This window comes from Leptonychotes weddellii, chromosome 6 (assembly GCF_054177405.1).
Source record: "Leptonychotes weddellii isolate Sample4059 chromosome 6, ASM5417740v2, whole genome shotgun sequence".
NCBI classification, from domain to species: domain Eukaryota; kingdom Metazoa; phylum Chordata; class Mammalia; order Carnivora; family Phocidae; genus Leptonychotes; species Leptonychotes weddellii.
Genome location: NC_138374.1, coordinates 90159550 through 90176417, shown reverse-complemented (window position 1 = coordinate 90176417; position 16868 = coordinate 90159550). Strand labels below are relative to the sequence as shown.

The window sequence follows — 16868 nt, the reverse complement described above, 5'->3', positions numbered from 1 at the left end:
CATAATTAGAAACAACACCAAGAATGTCCCTATCCTAAATAGATTTCTTAGGTTCTTCGAGGGCTCAATGACATAGAATGCTATATTTTCTCTCTAGTCATCCAATAAACAAATATCTTTAGTCACTTTCCAAATAAACACAGAATACAAGTATGTCACTGTGCCCTTCAAAGCACAAAAATCTCATTTTTTATTTAGTATGGTATTTAGGAATTACAGCTCAAACCATACCCACTGCACGTTTCATTACATATTTCCTGTTCAAATATCTCATCCTGTCAAGCAGAGTTCTGAGACAAAAGGCTTTCAACATTTTACAGAGTATATCTAATGAAATACACATAAACTTACAATAACTATACCCAATTATCCAGTCTATGAGCTTATCTCTTATAGATAAGAAGTGGCAAAAAACCTTAATCATCTCTGGTAGAAAAGACTAAAGAAATGAGGATATTTTATGTTAACTACATGACAGACATTCCTGTCCAAAGTGCCCCACTGTAATCCAGGAGAAGACGTCTATCTAATTCAATTTAAGAAAGTGAACACTGTAAGAGTTTGTTTTGAGACAAATACATAATTTAAGAATCACTGCTCTAGGAATATCAGGCACCTTTGTAGCTTTTGAGGCACAGCACAGGTACTTAATCAATGCTTTTAAATTTGAACTTAATAAATGCAAGCTTTTAAAATGTGTCCTCAAACCTATACCTGCAGAATTAGGCCAATTCTTTGCAATAAGAAAAAGATTCAGTATTGTGAATAATAGAAGTAATATATAATATCAAAACAACAAACATCTGGTCTGGAGTGAAGTGCATTCCTGGTACCCAAGAAGCAACTCAAAGATATTTTAAGTGGCTGTGGAATGCTTGCCCTATGATTCAGAGCTTTCTATAGATAATCATTTCACACATAAACCGCAAGTACCTTTCTATGTACTAGTACATTTAGCTCTCCATTTTAACAGAACTCTAATATCACAATATAACTTACTCAGGTGATGGAACAGGAGTTGAAACAGGAGCTAAGTCAGGCATTTTAGGTGCAGCTGTGGCAGTGGCATTCTCAGATATACTTTTATTTCCTATTTTAAGAAAGATACCCATGTTGAGTTTAATTTTAAAAATCTATGCCATGACGATATTTCACTATAACAAATAAAGAACTTTAGTTTCTGGGGGAGAAAAAAAGTCAAATAGGTTTGCTACTGCAGACTTTATTTTCTTTCATCAAGGTTCTTTTAGAAAGAAATGATCATACAAAGTCAGAACTACAAATAATGCATATTCTCAACTTCTCAGATAATTAAAGCAAGTCAATGACTATAAATTCTGTGTAATCTTACATGATTAACATGCCTTCTAGACACCTAAAGGAGTTACTAAAGAGAGTAAGAAGAAATGTATGGGTCATTTTAAGTTCACACTTGGAACTAAGTATTTTCTAAGAACAAAAAAAGGCCAGGTGGTTTCTCCTTGCTATTAATACTCTTATTTGGCATTCTGTAGAGGGAAAAAAAAAAATCACTTTGTAAATTGAGTAGTTATTTGATAAATAAAAGCATGCATGAAGTACCACTAGAAAACTTCAGGAAAGAGATAAGGGATAAAATTATTACTTCTACAGCAGGAAGAGTCAAAAAAGAAATTCATGAATTTTATATAGACAGGATCGTATTATAAGAGAGAACTTGTGAAATTCAAATAAACAATGAATAATAGAAGATTGGTAAGTCCCTTTGATTCATTTCTATATTTCTAAATGAAAATTAAGTTCCTTGGCTTATTAATTAATTTTCCTAACTAGAATGACCCTTGGAGTATCAGATATTTAAAAGACCCATAAAATGATTAGGTACCTTCTGTCAGGTCTTCAGTTTTTGCTCCCAGAATATTAGCGGCAATATTCACCATATTTAGAATGGCATCTAAAACAAAATTCAATCAGAAAAAAATACCAATACACCTAAAAATTCTTATATAGCTTAATATCAGATAGCCAAAAAACCATTTATAATGGTCTTTTTGCATTTTTTTTGGACTAATTACCTTTTTGTTCATCTTACTATGTAAGTCCAATATAGGACACAAATTTCAGCCAAAAAGTATAAAACATAAATCTGAATTTTTATGTTCAGAAGGAATTTAAAACTTAATTATACTTTTTTGGTTAACCTTCCCCAAACCTTTTGCTAAAACACTATCTTCAGCATATTACAAAATTCAAGTAAAATTCAACATATAGCCTCTACTGGGGCAGGGAAAAATACGTGACAACCAAAATTAGTATTTTACAGAAAAGCTTGTTTTTCTTTAAAAGTTTCTACCATTTAAAACAAAAACAAAAAAGTCTGAAGAAGTAGTTTTTCCTAAACAGGTGATTTTTATAGATATAAACAAAATGTTAAGATTATTATCCAAAGGAGTGCAGGAAAATTTTATTTTCAACTATGAACATATCTTAGGAGAGCAGGAAAATTTTATTTTCAACTATGAACATATCTTAGGAGAGCAGGAAAATTTTATTTTCAACTATGAACATATTTATTGATAATATGGTTAAATCCCAACTTGATACTGCACAGAATCAAATTTCTTTGGTAACTTTTAATGATGTTTAATGGATAACACATGACACAAAATCTTTTGTGAATTGGGTGGGTATGGGCATGGGCAGGTCATAAAAGTCATAAAAGTCATAAAACTCTCAGTGCTGTAGGTAAAGCAATCTGCATACCTGCAAATTCTGCCTCTTTCTAAAGAGGATACTTGGATGATGAGTAAAGTGGTACAAACTTTAACATCTGAATAAATAGCCAAAGGCACATGAGTATCACAAAATACCTGACTCCATAAAAAGCTGGTGCTGAGAATAGGTGGCTTCCTTCTATGATGTAATTTTAAGAGAAATTAATTTCCATCCCCAATCTAATCTCTAACATTCCACTAGAAGTTAACTCACCAGTTATCAGGTATTTCTCCTATTAAAATATTAATATCTGGCAAGGGCTACATATTAAGTCTCATCAGTTATTTCTGTCTTGTTTTCCTTTCCCAAGAAATCCATAGGGTTTTCATCACACTTTCAGTGAAAATCATAGATGTGAAAAGTAGGAAAGGCTCTAAGGGAGGAAAAGCTAACACCCTATTCAGAAAATTGAGAGGAAGCCAAGCACTGTCACCTGGAGCTGATCCTGTAGATACATGTTTTATAGTAGGAGAAAATACTAAGAAATTTTAGACAGTTTAAAATGATAACTGGTAGTCATAAATTTCGATATTTACAAAGTACAGGAATGGTACTTTGTTCCAATCACTGGTACAACACACAAAAGCTTTGCACTTGCTTTGTAAATGTCTAGGACTATAGGTCAACCTTGCCCCTCCTTTGACCAGACAAACTGGTAAACAAAGAAGCAGCGTTGATTCTTAGGCTAAAGCATGAGATAAAAACAAGAATGGAAACACATATTTCCACACAAACCAAAATAAAGTAGCAATGGAAACTCTTTTATTTCCACATAAATCCACTTTTAATGTCAATCAATACTGCAATAGTATCTGACCTGCCAGCTGAAGTTCAGTCAAAATGGACTGCTTCATGGAATCCAAATTCTGGAATCAAATCTATAGTCTGAAGTTCTTGTGCTTCAAAGGGCAATCTGACCTCAGATAACAAATTTTTTGGCATTTAAATTTTGGGGTATTTATTGTTAAAGAATTCAAGAACAGAACACATCTACAGATCTGTGTAAAGAGAGCAGCTTTAGAGTATTACTTTTTAACCTAAACATAAAGATTTACACCATCCTTCATTTAAAAATACTATTTATCATCATTTCAGAAGGCTACTTGGTAACAAAAGCAAAATTTGGCAAATTTCTACATTCTCAGTCCATCTAAAAATTAATTTTGCTTCTGTTCACAGAACACTGCCAAATGTAGTCTTATTTTGTCTTTTGAGAGAAAGCAACTTTGTGTATATTCTATTCTGACCATTCCCAATTTGCATCCAAACACATGATAGTTTGTCACAATCATAATGTGGCCACTAAAAGACCTTCTGAATAGGCTAAGGTAATAATTTGGAATATAGTACCAAACTAGACATTTGTCCTTAATTTCTCCCAGATTAGCCAACTCCTTTATCTTTGAGCTGGGCACTATTCATCCAATCTCATTCTTTTAGGAATGAAATTCTCCCCAGGGACCATCAACATGTTATACTCAGTCTCCAGCCACTAAGGCTCCTTTTGATATGGAAAACAAACTACCTACGCTACAACATAACAAGACAAACCACCAGAAGAACTATTTTCTACCACTTGTATTTAGATACCTCTGCTGCATGCCCACCCTCATTCTCACTTCTCCTTCTAGATCTATAAAATATATACATTCATAAAAAATACTCTGATGTAAGAGAACACAAAAACTGTATTTTGTCTTAAACATATACACAGAAACCTGGCCTTTAAGCGATTCTAACAAAATGCAGACCATATTTAGAAGTAAAGGCAGACTTGTAAGAAAATCCAAGTAGAGAGTGGTCTGGAAAATCCACATGACAAAGTACAAGGAAAGCAGAATGATATTAAGAATTTTTTGTTGAAGTAAAATATTTAAATGTTCTGGTTAAAGAATGTAAATAAAAGAATCAAGCAGAAGAGCTGCCATAACTGGCATGAATACAAAGTCAAGAATGCTGCTTTCCCCAACATCGTAGTTTCCCCCTTTTTGGTAGTTAAGAAAATTATATAATGTCAAGAATGTCCAAACATTCAGTATGTATGCTCTTTGACAACCAAGTTCCAACAGAATCAATGTACTCTGGTGACATATATTTCCTGTAACTACTAACTGCTCAATACCAAAAGGAAAAGGGAGTTTCTATTAATATTAAAGTCACAGGGAAAAAAAGGGTGGGGGCCGCCTGGGTGGCTCAGTCAATTCAGTGTCCGACTCTTGATTTTGGCTCACGGTTGTGAGATTGAGCCCTATGTTAGGCTCTGTGCTGGGCATGGAGTCTGCTTAAGATTCTCCCTCTCCCTCTGCCCCGGCTTTAAAAAAAAAAAAAAAAAAGATTAAAGCCATAGAATTCTTTTTTTTTTTTAAAGATTTTATTTATTTATTTGACACACAGAGAGAGAGAGAGAGAGAGAAGAGCAGGGGGAGCAGCAGAGGGAGAGGGAGAAACAGGCTCTCCGCAGAGCAGAGAGCCTGATGCAGGACTCGATCCCAGGACCCTGAGATCATAACCTGAGCCGAAGGCAGACACTTAAACAACTGAGCCACCCCAAGCCACGGAATTCTGTTTTGGTGCCACTATCTAAATTTAAAAAGTAAATCAGGTTCAAAATTGGCCAATTTCAAGCTAATTCATAAAGTGTGATGATGATAGTAAAATTCAGATATTTCAGTGCCAGAGACTAGCTCTTTGGCCTGATTCCACTCTGTTATTTACTCCTTAAATATTATACCACCTTAGAGGCGGGAGCAAAGTCAGGCTCAGAAACAGTCCCAGACTCTTCAAAAGGACAAGTACAGAACATAGCTGTGTTAGGTCATGTCTATAATCTTTATGACACCAAAGTCTTATCACTGCCAGCTACTATGGCCTCTCTTTTTTTTCTGAAACTTCAAGAGATGGAGATCTTTTTAAACCCTACTATATTTAGGCTTAGCTGACATCTTCCCACCCTCCCTCCCTCTCACTAGACAAATTTTGTCAACACTAGAACACTGAAAGGTAAATAGAGAGATCCATAAAAAGAAAAATAAATGATATGTTACCAAAAAACACATCTTTGAGGAAAAAGATCCCAAAAGTGGGATATAAAGAAGATTCTTTATCTAATTAATACAAATAATACCTTGGTCACAGAAGTGATTACAAACAGGGAAATGCCCTCCATTGTGATATAAACTAGGTTTTGTCTAGGAGTTAATACCGTAAGAATACAGAAAAAGAAACCAAGAATATTAACAGGATTTTCCTTTGCCTACAACTATGGTAAGGCATACACTTCCCTAAGGTGCCCCTTCCTCTCCAGCAACCATCAGAAGCTAGAGATCTTTCAGTCTGGGGCTATTTTCTGACTCCATAAAATAACAATGCTTCCACACAGCTAACTAATACAACATCATTGAGTTATGATGATTATTACATAGCACAGAATTTTTAATACATATTTAAGGACATGAACAATAGTATTAATATCCAGAGAGATAACACAGCATCATGTTTACACTCCTAAAAAACTATATCCCATAGCAGTGAATGAAGAACCTATTTTTAATACTATTATCAACTAGATAGCTAAGAATCCTACTTAAAAGTAGTCACTAATATATAGATAGTCAGTTGACTAGCAATAGAGTGAAACAAAATATATTGAGCTAATATGCAACGAAGTTACATATTATATAAAGGGTTCCTCTTCTACAGGTACTTTTAGCATTCTTCTCCCTATGCCTTAAAAAGCCCACTGAATACATTATATGTTAAAAAAAGAAAAGGAAGAAGACAGTAGGAAGGGTAAAATGAAGGGGGGAAATCGGAGGGGGAGACGAACCATGAGAGACTCTGGACTCTGAGAAACAAACTGAGGGTTCTAGAGGCAGGGGGTGGGTTGGGGGGATGGGTTAGCCTGGTGATGGGTATTAAAGAGGGTACATATTGAATGGAGTCCCGGGTGTTATATGCAAACAATGAACCATGGAACACTACATCAAAAACTAATGATGTAATGTATGGTGATTAACATAACATAATAAAATTAAAAAAAAAAAACAGCCCACTGAAGACTAGTTTTCTATGGAGAGGAAAAGGGGAAGAAGGGAACAGAAAAAATAAAAGATGAAAAAAACCAGAGGTAACTCCTAGCTCCATATACTGTAGCTATACAAAATATCTACCTAAGTATATATACTACTGATGGATTAACTTAAAAAGGTATAAAGACAATGTACACCATGAGACTGGGATTGAAGCAACTCAACTCACTAAGGGCAACAAGGGAAAGGGACAAGAAATTGGTCATTGATTTTACAAAGATTTACTTTTATTATAATCAATCATTAATCTCCAAATAAAAACAAAACTCCTTCCAGTATTTTATGTTCTTTATGAATAACCAAAAATAACCACCATTAAAATATACCTACCTGAATTATAACAATAAAAATTAAGTGTCGGTTGTTAATGGTCTTTCCAAGAGTCTCCTTAGCCAGCTTACCACTAGGTTCAGAATTTAATAGGCTGGCATGACAAAAACTAAACTACTAGTATCTTAGTCATTATTTCTTTAGTTTACAAAGAGTGTATTATTATTATTGTTCCTGCTCGAGAATCATTATTATTATGAATAAGAACAGCCTTTATATTTGTAATTAATTAGGAAACTAACCACATCCATAGATCAACGATTTCTTGTTTGCTAAGATTTCACTGATGCCTACTACCTCTGAACTACCATTCGAATTCCCTTCCCACTTAGAATGACTACCCAGATACTTCTACTCATATGGTCTGGAGCTCTTTAATAATTCTTTCCCAAAGTAAATTTATAGCCTATTCTTCTAAGGAATCTGCTTAAAAATATAAGCACTTAGTTAGGGTAGAAGAACCAACTTGTGCTTGCATTTTTTCCTCTCCTCTTTCTTTTCATTCACCCCTCCTATTTTATCCCTAAGGAAATACATTTCAATGCTAGTATCTTTGATTTCAACTCAAGTTAAACATTGGGAGGAGGAGCTTCCCAAACCATATACCACAACAAAATATCCACATATTTCAGGGGGAAAAAAAGGTTGGGAAATATTTTAATAGTGTCTAGAAAAATCCCAAATACTCACTTGTAGCAGAACCAAGAAGATTTTTTGAGGATTTATCCTCCACAGTATTATAATCCAACGGATAATCTGTTTAAAGAGAAAATGAAGGTAATTACACTGTGAACTACCTTCAGTAATATGTTTAAAAGCTCAAATTATGTCCTGTCGAAGTCAGCTGTCATTTAAAGCATATTTTATAATAAATATTCACTATACACCTAAAATATGTTCACAAAAAGAAAATGAGATTCAGAAGCCATTTATCAAACAGATGTTTTAAGCCAAGGAAAATAATTCCACTGTTTACCAGAATTTTAATCACATTTATGAGACTTTATTAAGTTTTCCATGTACTTTACCAACCCCTGATAAATATCTTCATTTCACTTATAGGAAAATTAAGGAAGGGAAAAATTCTCTTTTTCAGGCTATGATTTAAGATCTCTTAAAACAAGGACTTAATAAAGTAGAAATGGAGGGTGTCATAAAACCTTCTCCTATCCCTTCAGGCTATTAGACTTTAAAAAACAAAAAAATATACATAATAGTCACATGTCTTAAAGTCACTTACCATAGTCCTCATCAAATAATTCTTGACGTTCTGACTGATACTGGGAATCAGCAATCTCTTCATATTCTTCGACCATGCTAGTGCCAAATACCCTATTAACAACAATTGCATTAAAGACTTTCAAAATAAAACTAAATTGTTAAGACTCATCTCTTCATAATACATGACAAAATACATTAACTTTGGTCATTTTTTTGAGGGCCATTAGCTTTTGGACTCCAAAATAATGACTGTTTCTTACACTGTAGTCATCCATCCACTGTTTCCCTTAAAATTTTATCTATTTAAGGCATTTAAAATTTGACGGCCAGTTTTATCAGTCTAAGAATTTTCCATATACTATCATCATAGCAAAATAGCAAGCAAGCTAGGCCAGACATACATAATGGTTATTTTTTCTTAGAGCAAATTTTTACGTTTTTCTAAAACGGATTCAAGGACAAGAAGGGCTTAACAGCTTATGTTTCTATAGTATTAACTTCACATAGGAGAAAATTATTTCTTCACTTTAAATATGCTGGGATTTTTGTGTATCACTTTAAAAAAAAATCACTCAATAAATGTCTGTTGTTCTGTATTACCTTATAAGGCTTAATGGACAAAAGTGCTCTGATCCAAAATGTGATACCAACTCTACCTAAAGAATAAAAGCACAGCGCACATGAGATTATCTAACAATATATGCAGTTTCTTTCATTATAACATTTCTAAAAATAAAGTCCTCATTTCCCCAAAAATCAATAATTGTAAAGTTTTGCTTTTTTGCCATGCAGTAATATGCCATGCCCTGTTATTCAATATTGCAAAAGAGAAGGTTGCTAACCTTTATGTACTTGATGAACATCTGAAGCAAGAGAAAGGAAAAGAAAAAGAAATCAGTTCCAAAGTCTGGATAACATGCCATAAGCAACATTTAATATTTGTAAATTATATTGTTTAACTATAGAAAGCAATGTACTGTGATGGATAACATTGTAGTACTCTCATTTCTTTGCAGAAATCAAATCAGTGGTTTAAATTTTTACCATCACAGCTAGAAAGTATAATCTAACTGTAATGAAATTAACTTTAAGGTTAAGCTGAATAACCTAAAATTCATTGCTGCTGTTTTATTTATCTGTCAGGGATAAAAACATTCTAAAAGTAATAAAGAGTATCTAGAAACAACCTGTGTCTTATATTAATTCAATTATTATAGATATGTATCATGTATATACCTATATATAGATACATATGTGGATATACACATGTACATACATATTGATAAAAAGATTAACTAGCATAATATAAAATAGCATTTATTCTTGTACCATACTGTATACAAATTTTTTTAGGGAAAACATGAATTTTTTTGGATGCTATGTTATTTCAAGTATAACTTACAGAACTAAAAGATATATATCAATCCACTTTTAAAATATAGGCTATTAAAAGTAGACCGTATATCTGGGTTTAGTTTTGGGATAAGGAAAACCCACGTAAATTTATATATTTATCGACATTAGAATTAGAATTAAATGTTTTTTGCTTTTAGAATGCTACCAAAAAGAACTTTTTAGAATAATCATCAAGATGCTCTATAGTGTCCCACCATAAAAAGAACCAAGTAGGAAATGACACTTTTTATACCACCAATAAATTATGTTCTGCCATTATTAAAAAAGTAGATGGTATAAAGAATAATTCTTGGAACTATTTCATTAATAGGTGGGTTGCCTTAATTGTAAAATTAATTGTATCACCTGCCAAATAATTTTTAAAATTTTTCCTTATCACAGTGTAGAAACTGCTATATAAAAAGGTCATTAAACAATTGTTTAAAAGAAATGGAAAATATACCTTCATTTTTCTGAGCACTGCTGAACCATTAACTGAGAATATCAACTGTATTTTAAAAATAGAATTTAGCATTTTTATATTGAGACTAGGAATACTACAAGTTTACCCATTCATAGAAGCCAATTTAATACATGCTTAAAAAAGACAGACAGTAAAATCCCTGAGGACGATCAGGTAGCTATAAGTCCTCACATTTAAAGAAGAAAAGACAGAAATCAGAGCTGCTATTATTCCAAAACACAGTGGTACTTTAAGGTGTGCTATTATTTTAAAGAAAAAAAGAGGGGAGGAGAGGAGTAGGAAATTCCTGTATTTTGTCTAAAATCCAATTCAAGAGTAATAATTCTACTTTGGTAGATAATTCATTCTCTACATTGGTGGAGGAAGCAGCAGAAATACTGAATAAAAGTGTTTAAAAGTTTACTTGAAATTGGTATTTGGACAAAGAATATTTCACTTGAATATACAACAGAAAAGGCAAAAGATGTAAGACAAATAACTGGATATTAAAATTAAAACGATCTAAGAACCAGATTCTAATAAAAAAATCAGACCTGCTTTAAAGACTTCAGTGACTAACAATGATTTGGACTTTGAAATACAGAAAGACATGATACTATGAAGATGACATTTTACATTAAGACTCAAAAAAATATTAAGACATAATTTGAAATTTCAGGGATGCCTGGGTGGCTCAGTCAGTTAAGTGTCTGTCTCCGGCTCAGGTCATGATCCCAGAGTACTGGGATCGGGTCCTGCATCAGGCTCCCTGCTCAGCGGGAGGCCTGCTTCTCCCTCTGCCTGCCGCTCCCCCTGCTTGTGTCCTCTCTTTCTCTTTCTCTCTCTCCCCCTCTCTCTGAGAAAATAAATAAAACTTTTTAAAAAATTTGAAATTTCATCAGAGCTGCAAATATCAAAACGATTAGCCTAACTTTCCAGTTATACAAAAGGAAATGTATTAATATTTGTTTCATAAAATAATAAATGCAAGTGAGAATCATTTTATCAAAAAGAACACTGCATTAAATTTCCTCTTAAGTTTTATGATTTCTAAAAAGGTGGGGTGAGGTATAAAAACGTATGAATAGTAGGTATGTTTTCATTATAAAACATAGTCCTGTAGGTATAAACATTACCTTCACATATTTTGCATACATCTGTTCATCTAAAGGGAAACTCTGGACATTCCTCTCATCTCTACCATGAAAAGTACCCAGCTTAATCCACTTATTTGTGGGATATCTAGGAAATATAAATATAAACATTCTTTTTAAAATTTATAAACCACATATTGAGAGGTTCCATCACATCTTCAAAATATATCCTGTTTAATTTTTTCCTCTCCAGGTGCACACACTCACTTAACATAGTTTAAATAGTAAAATATTGAGTTGAAGAAATGCATTTTCTTTTCCAACTAAACTGTGACAAGTTCCTCTTTACAGGGAAAGAATATCTTGCAAAACTCACACCATTATCAAAGAGAAAACAAGAAGGAGAAGACAAAAAGTAGGACCAAAGTGGCTTCTTGGGCTTCCAAGTAAACTGGAGGTTTTAAAACAGAGTAGCCAAGAGATTGTTTTGGAAGCAGGTACTACTCTTCATGTACTAAGAAGTGTGTGATGATATAAAATAAAAATAAAAGTGCTGGTGGAAAGGGAAACAGAAAATATCCTTTACCATTAGACTAGAATTTCACAGATCTTACATAGCTGTTTCCCCATCTTTAAAAGAAAATCAAACATAAAAGCCTTAAAGTATTATTTTTGTTTACTACAGTGTTTTAAAAATCCCTCAAAGTAATGGAGTGCTATTAAAACAAAAAAACACTTTACTTGTTAAAGCTGTGTATGTCCACTTGACATGTAAGAAAATAACAGCTTAGAGAAAAAGAAGTGATCTGAGCAAGGTTATTAGGTGAAAAATGGATGGAATTCAAGAGGTCTTGAGAATTAATTTCAATAACTGCATATATGCAGTGCAGAGTGTGAGGTGGGAGAAGAGCATGAGAAACCATTAATGATCAACAACAGAAGAATGGTTAAATAAATAACAGCACTCTACATGCCACATCAGAGACACTCAAAAAGTATTTATTGAATGAGTAAACACCTCCAGTGGGGGAAAAATATAAACCATTCATTAAAAATGTATACTTAATGTAGAGAATTACTGAATCAATATGTTGTACACCTGAAACTAATGTAACATCGTATGTTAATTATACTCAAAAATTTTTAAATGGTGTTTAAAAGGCAAAAGGATATTATCAGGATATAAGCAGTAAAAGCTGATTTTTTTAAATAGAATTAGTAAATATATGAATATACAGAAAAGCCTGGAAGGAATATATTACAATGCTAATAAATTATCTTTGATTGAATGGAATGTGATTCTTTATCAAATTCCTTATGTTAATTCTTTCATAATCATACACACGTAACAAAGTTTTAAATTATACTTTAACAAAAATATACCTCATGATATATAAAATGAAGTATTCATGAAAGTTTTTACTAACTTTTTAAAGAAATGTTTGGCAGCAACAGAGCATAATAATTAAAAATAAGGACAGATCTAGGTTTGAATTCTGATTCTCCAATTCACAAATTATGTGACCTTTCCTTGTCTGTTTCCTCACCTTATAAAGGAATAATATCATATGATTATAAACACTATATGATTTAATGAAAGTAAGTTGATTAGCAAGTGCCTAATACTACCGTATTATTATATTCTTACAAATTGATATATTAAAATAAAAAATAAAATGAAGTTTTAAAAAGTGACCCATCTTAAAATTTTTATTCTGGAGATCCAACATAAACTTGTAGAAAGCAGCTTTAGCATTTACCTGTCACTGATAGAAACCAGGAAGTCTTTAGGAGTTGAAGAAAATAATTCATAATTTGCAATATCAAGCTGTTTTACTTGAATTGGTTCACAAAGTTCAATAACAAACCTTTAAAAAGAACACAAGACAATTACTGAGATAAGCCAACCAAAATAATAGTTCATATTAAACATAAACAGTTTGCATAAACTAGACTTCCATTAAGTCATTCATTATTTCCCAAGCATATCATTAGTTGGGGGGGTGGGAGAACTATAATAACACAAGATATTGCTTTTGTCCTACAATATTTTTTTAAAGGTTCTTTTTTTAATTCTTGGAGAAGGAATGACCTCACTAAGGAAAGCTAGCAAAAATGTAAAGTGACTAGCCTAGAGGGCAATTTGGCATATACATGGTCTCAAAGGGTACCACAGTCTTTGATTTAACAATACACTTTTAGAAATTTATCCTAAGGACATATAGCTCCAAATATTCACCCTTGTATATACACTGTAATATAGCAAGGCACAGTTTATAAGAGCAGGGAGAAATAGTCAACCTACATATTTATTAGCATAGAGGATTCAAGTATGGTCCACCCAAACAATGAAATACCAACAGGCATTAAAAATTTTACTAGAAACTATACATTCCGGGGCACCTGGGTGGCTCAGTCCGTTAAGCATCTGCCTTCAGCTCAGGTCATGATCTCAGGTTCCTGCTCAGCGGGGAGCCTGCCTGTCCCTCTCCTTCTGCCCCTCCTCCCTGCTCGTGCTCTGTCTCTCTCTCAAATAAAATCTTAAAAAAAAAAAACTATACATTCCATTTATATAAAAATCTAGAAAATGTAAAGTAATTTATAGTAATAGAAAACAGATCTGTAATTGCTGTAGGGGCACAGGAGTTAGGAAGGAAAAGTTACAAAGGAGGATGAAAAAACATTTTAGGACGGTGGATATGTTCATTATCTTTATTGTGGTGAAAGTTTCATAGATGTATAAATGTCAAATATTATCAAACTGTACGTTTTGACATGTTGCAGCTTATTTTACATGTGTGTATATATATTTTTATGTCAATTATGCCTCAATAAAGCTATTCTATAAAAATGATGCCAGAGACCTATATTTATGGACACAGAAAAATGCCATAAAACACTGTTTCTTAGGAAGAATTACAAATATGGTGCCATGTGTGTAAAATAAAACTGCACACAGCGTGGCATTTGGGAAAAAAAAATACTCATATCAAAAACTAATGATGTAATGTATGGTGATTAACATAACATAATAAAATTTTTAAAATGTAAAATAATAACAAAAAAATACTCATGACATCTAGCACTCTAATCAATACTTTCAAAAAGTAATTACTATACCAATATATTGACAAATAAATCAAGAGCATTAAAATTAACATATTGTGTTTAATTTATGAGAGCAAAAGAACCAAGTTCTAGCAGATGGCAAAAACAATCAGGTTTCAGAGAAAAGCTCATAAAGAGAAGCAAACTAACATTTGCTGAATGCCTACTCTGGGTCAGATACTATGTTAGATGATTTACATCCACTCTTTGACTTAATTCGTACAACCAAACTGCAAAGAACATTATCTCCATTTTATAAAACAATTCAATAAACATTAATTGGTTACTTCACATTCTCCTCGTCTGCCTTTTAATAAGAGGCCCCCTCCCACCACCACCCCAAATGTAGCTAGCTTATGGCCACACCTCAAAGACTGTGCTTCTCAGTCTTGGCTGTGTTATTTAGTTTGGGGTGAAGAAGGGCTGTGAACAGAAGTGTCAAGTGCAACTTCCAGGTCAAGCCCTTAAAAGGGAGCTGCTACTTCTCCATTTGCTTTCTCCCACCTTACAGGTTGGAAAGAGAATGTGGTAGGAATAAATCATTTCAGCAATGCAGGCAGGGACAACACCTTAGAGGAGGCAAAGGAACATGACAGAAAGTGTGTGGGTCCTTTAAGTGTTCTATCTATCTGGCTCCAAAGCTTAAACATATCCCATACCACCAAAACACCTTTGGGGGAGGGAACTAAAGAAAATCGAACTCAGACTTTGCTTGTTATTAACAACAAAGAAAATAAACCTAAAAGAGCATTAAGAAGAAAATAAAATGCTAATTCTCCCACACCTTTCTTTTGCATACAATGTTCTCCATTTCTAAGACATGAGCTATATATCAGAAAAAATGAGCTTTCAAACAAATGTATTACCAGGTATAAAAGGTGAATTCAATGTGATGAGCACTGCATGTTATACGCAACTGATGAATTATCGAACTCTACATCTGAAACCAATGATGTACTGTATGTTGGTTAATTGAATTTAAATTAAAAAAACACGAAAAAAAAAAGGGAATTCACCAAGATTTAACAATTCTAAAACTTGTATGCACCTAATAGCCTCATAATATATAAAATATAAGCAGGTATGTAATTATTCCTCAGTTAGTTGATTTTAAAATGCTCTTTCAGGGTGCCTGGGTGGCTCAGTTGGTTAAGCGACTGCCTTCAGCTCAGGTCATGATCCTGGAGTCCCGGGATCAAGTCCCACATCGGGCTCCCTGCTCAGCGGGGGGTCTGCTTCTCCCTCTGATCCTCTTCCCTCTCGTGCTCTCTCTCATTCTCTCTCAAATAAATAAAATCTTAAAAAAAAATAAAAATAAAATGCTCTTTCATTTTTTTTGCCTCATTTTTTATGTTTTCCTAGAAGCAAAGAATATTCTATGCAAATTAATAGAACTACATATAAAAGTTGACAAATCCAATTTCAATATGCTTCTTTTTAATTATTTATAAGTCAGGAATTTTAAAAGATCAGACAGAGATCTAAACACAAGAGTAGAGTGATGAAACACCATGAATCAAAATTTAGTTGATACAATTAGGAAGGAAATTTATAACCTTAATGTGTATATCTGAAAAAAAATGAAGTTCAATAGACTGAAGTTAAAGAAAATATAATAAAGTTTCAAGCAGAAATCCACAAAACAGAAAAAAAAGACGTGATAGAGGGAATCAATAAAGTCAAGCTGGTCTGTGGAGAGAAGACATAAATTAAAATATTAGGAATTTTTTAAAAAATCATTAAAACAATAAAAGAATACTACCAACAACTTTATTACAAAAACTTTGAAAATGGATTAAAGACAAATTCCTAGAAAAATATTATTTACTAAAACTAACTCAAGAACAGCAAACCTAGTCTTATAACTACTCCTTTTTTTAATTTTATTATGTTAATCACCACACATTACATCATTAGTTTTTGATGTCGTGTTCCATGATTCATTGTTAGCGTGTAACACCCAGTGCTCCATACAATACGTGCCCTTTTTAATACCCATCATCAGGCTAACCCATCCCCCCACACCTCTCCCCTCTAGAACCCTGTTTGTTTCTCAGAGTCCATAGTCTCATGTTCGTCTCTCCCTCCGATTTCCTCCCCTTCATTTTTCCCTTCCTATTTTTTTTTTTTTAACATATAATGTATTATTTGTTTCAGAGGTACAGGTCTGTGATTCATCAGTCTTACACAATTTACAGTGCTCACCATACCACATAACCTCTACTGTACGACCCAGCAATTGCACTACTGGGTATTTACCCCAAAGATACAAATGTAGTGATCCGAAGGGGTACGTGCACCCCAATGTTTATAGCAGCAATGTTCACAATACCAAACTATGGAAAGAGCCAAGATGTCCATCAACAGATGAATGGATAAAGAAGATGTGGTATATATATACAATGGAATATTATG

General features: G+C 33.1%; 1 protein-coding gene across 4 annotated transcripts in view; it reads right to left on the bottom strand.

Moving 5' to 3' along the window:
• Positions 1 to 16868, bottom strand: part of SUCO (SUN domain containing ossification factor) — an 85149-nt gene that overhangs the window by 23667 nt on the left and 44614 nt on the right. For 2 of the 4 annotated variants that reach the window (XM_081824616.1, XM_081824617.1), the window contains exons 10-17: positions 13106 to 13213; positions 11388 to 11493; positions 9236 to 9256; positions 8994 to 9049; positions 8413 to 8504; positions 7863 to 7928; positions 1865 to 1933; positions 1000 to 1090 (exon numbers count right to left, since the gene is read on the bottom strand). In XM_081824616.1, the coding sequence (XP_081680742.1) occupies positions 1000 to 1090; positions 1865 to 1933; positions 7863 to 7928; positions 8413 to 8504; positions 8994 to 9049; positions 9236 to 9256; positions 11388 to 11493; positions 13106 to 13213 (609 nt within the window). The remainder of the gene's footprint in view (positions 1 to 999; positions 1091 to 1864; positions 1934 to 7862; positions 7929 to 8412; positions 8505 to 8993; positions 9050 to 9235; positions 9257 to 11387; positions 11494 to 13105; positions 13214 to 16868) is intronic. The other 2 variants (XM_081824618.1, XM_081824619.1) reach the window with 1 other exon arrangement.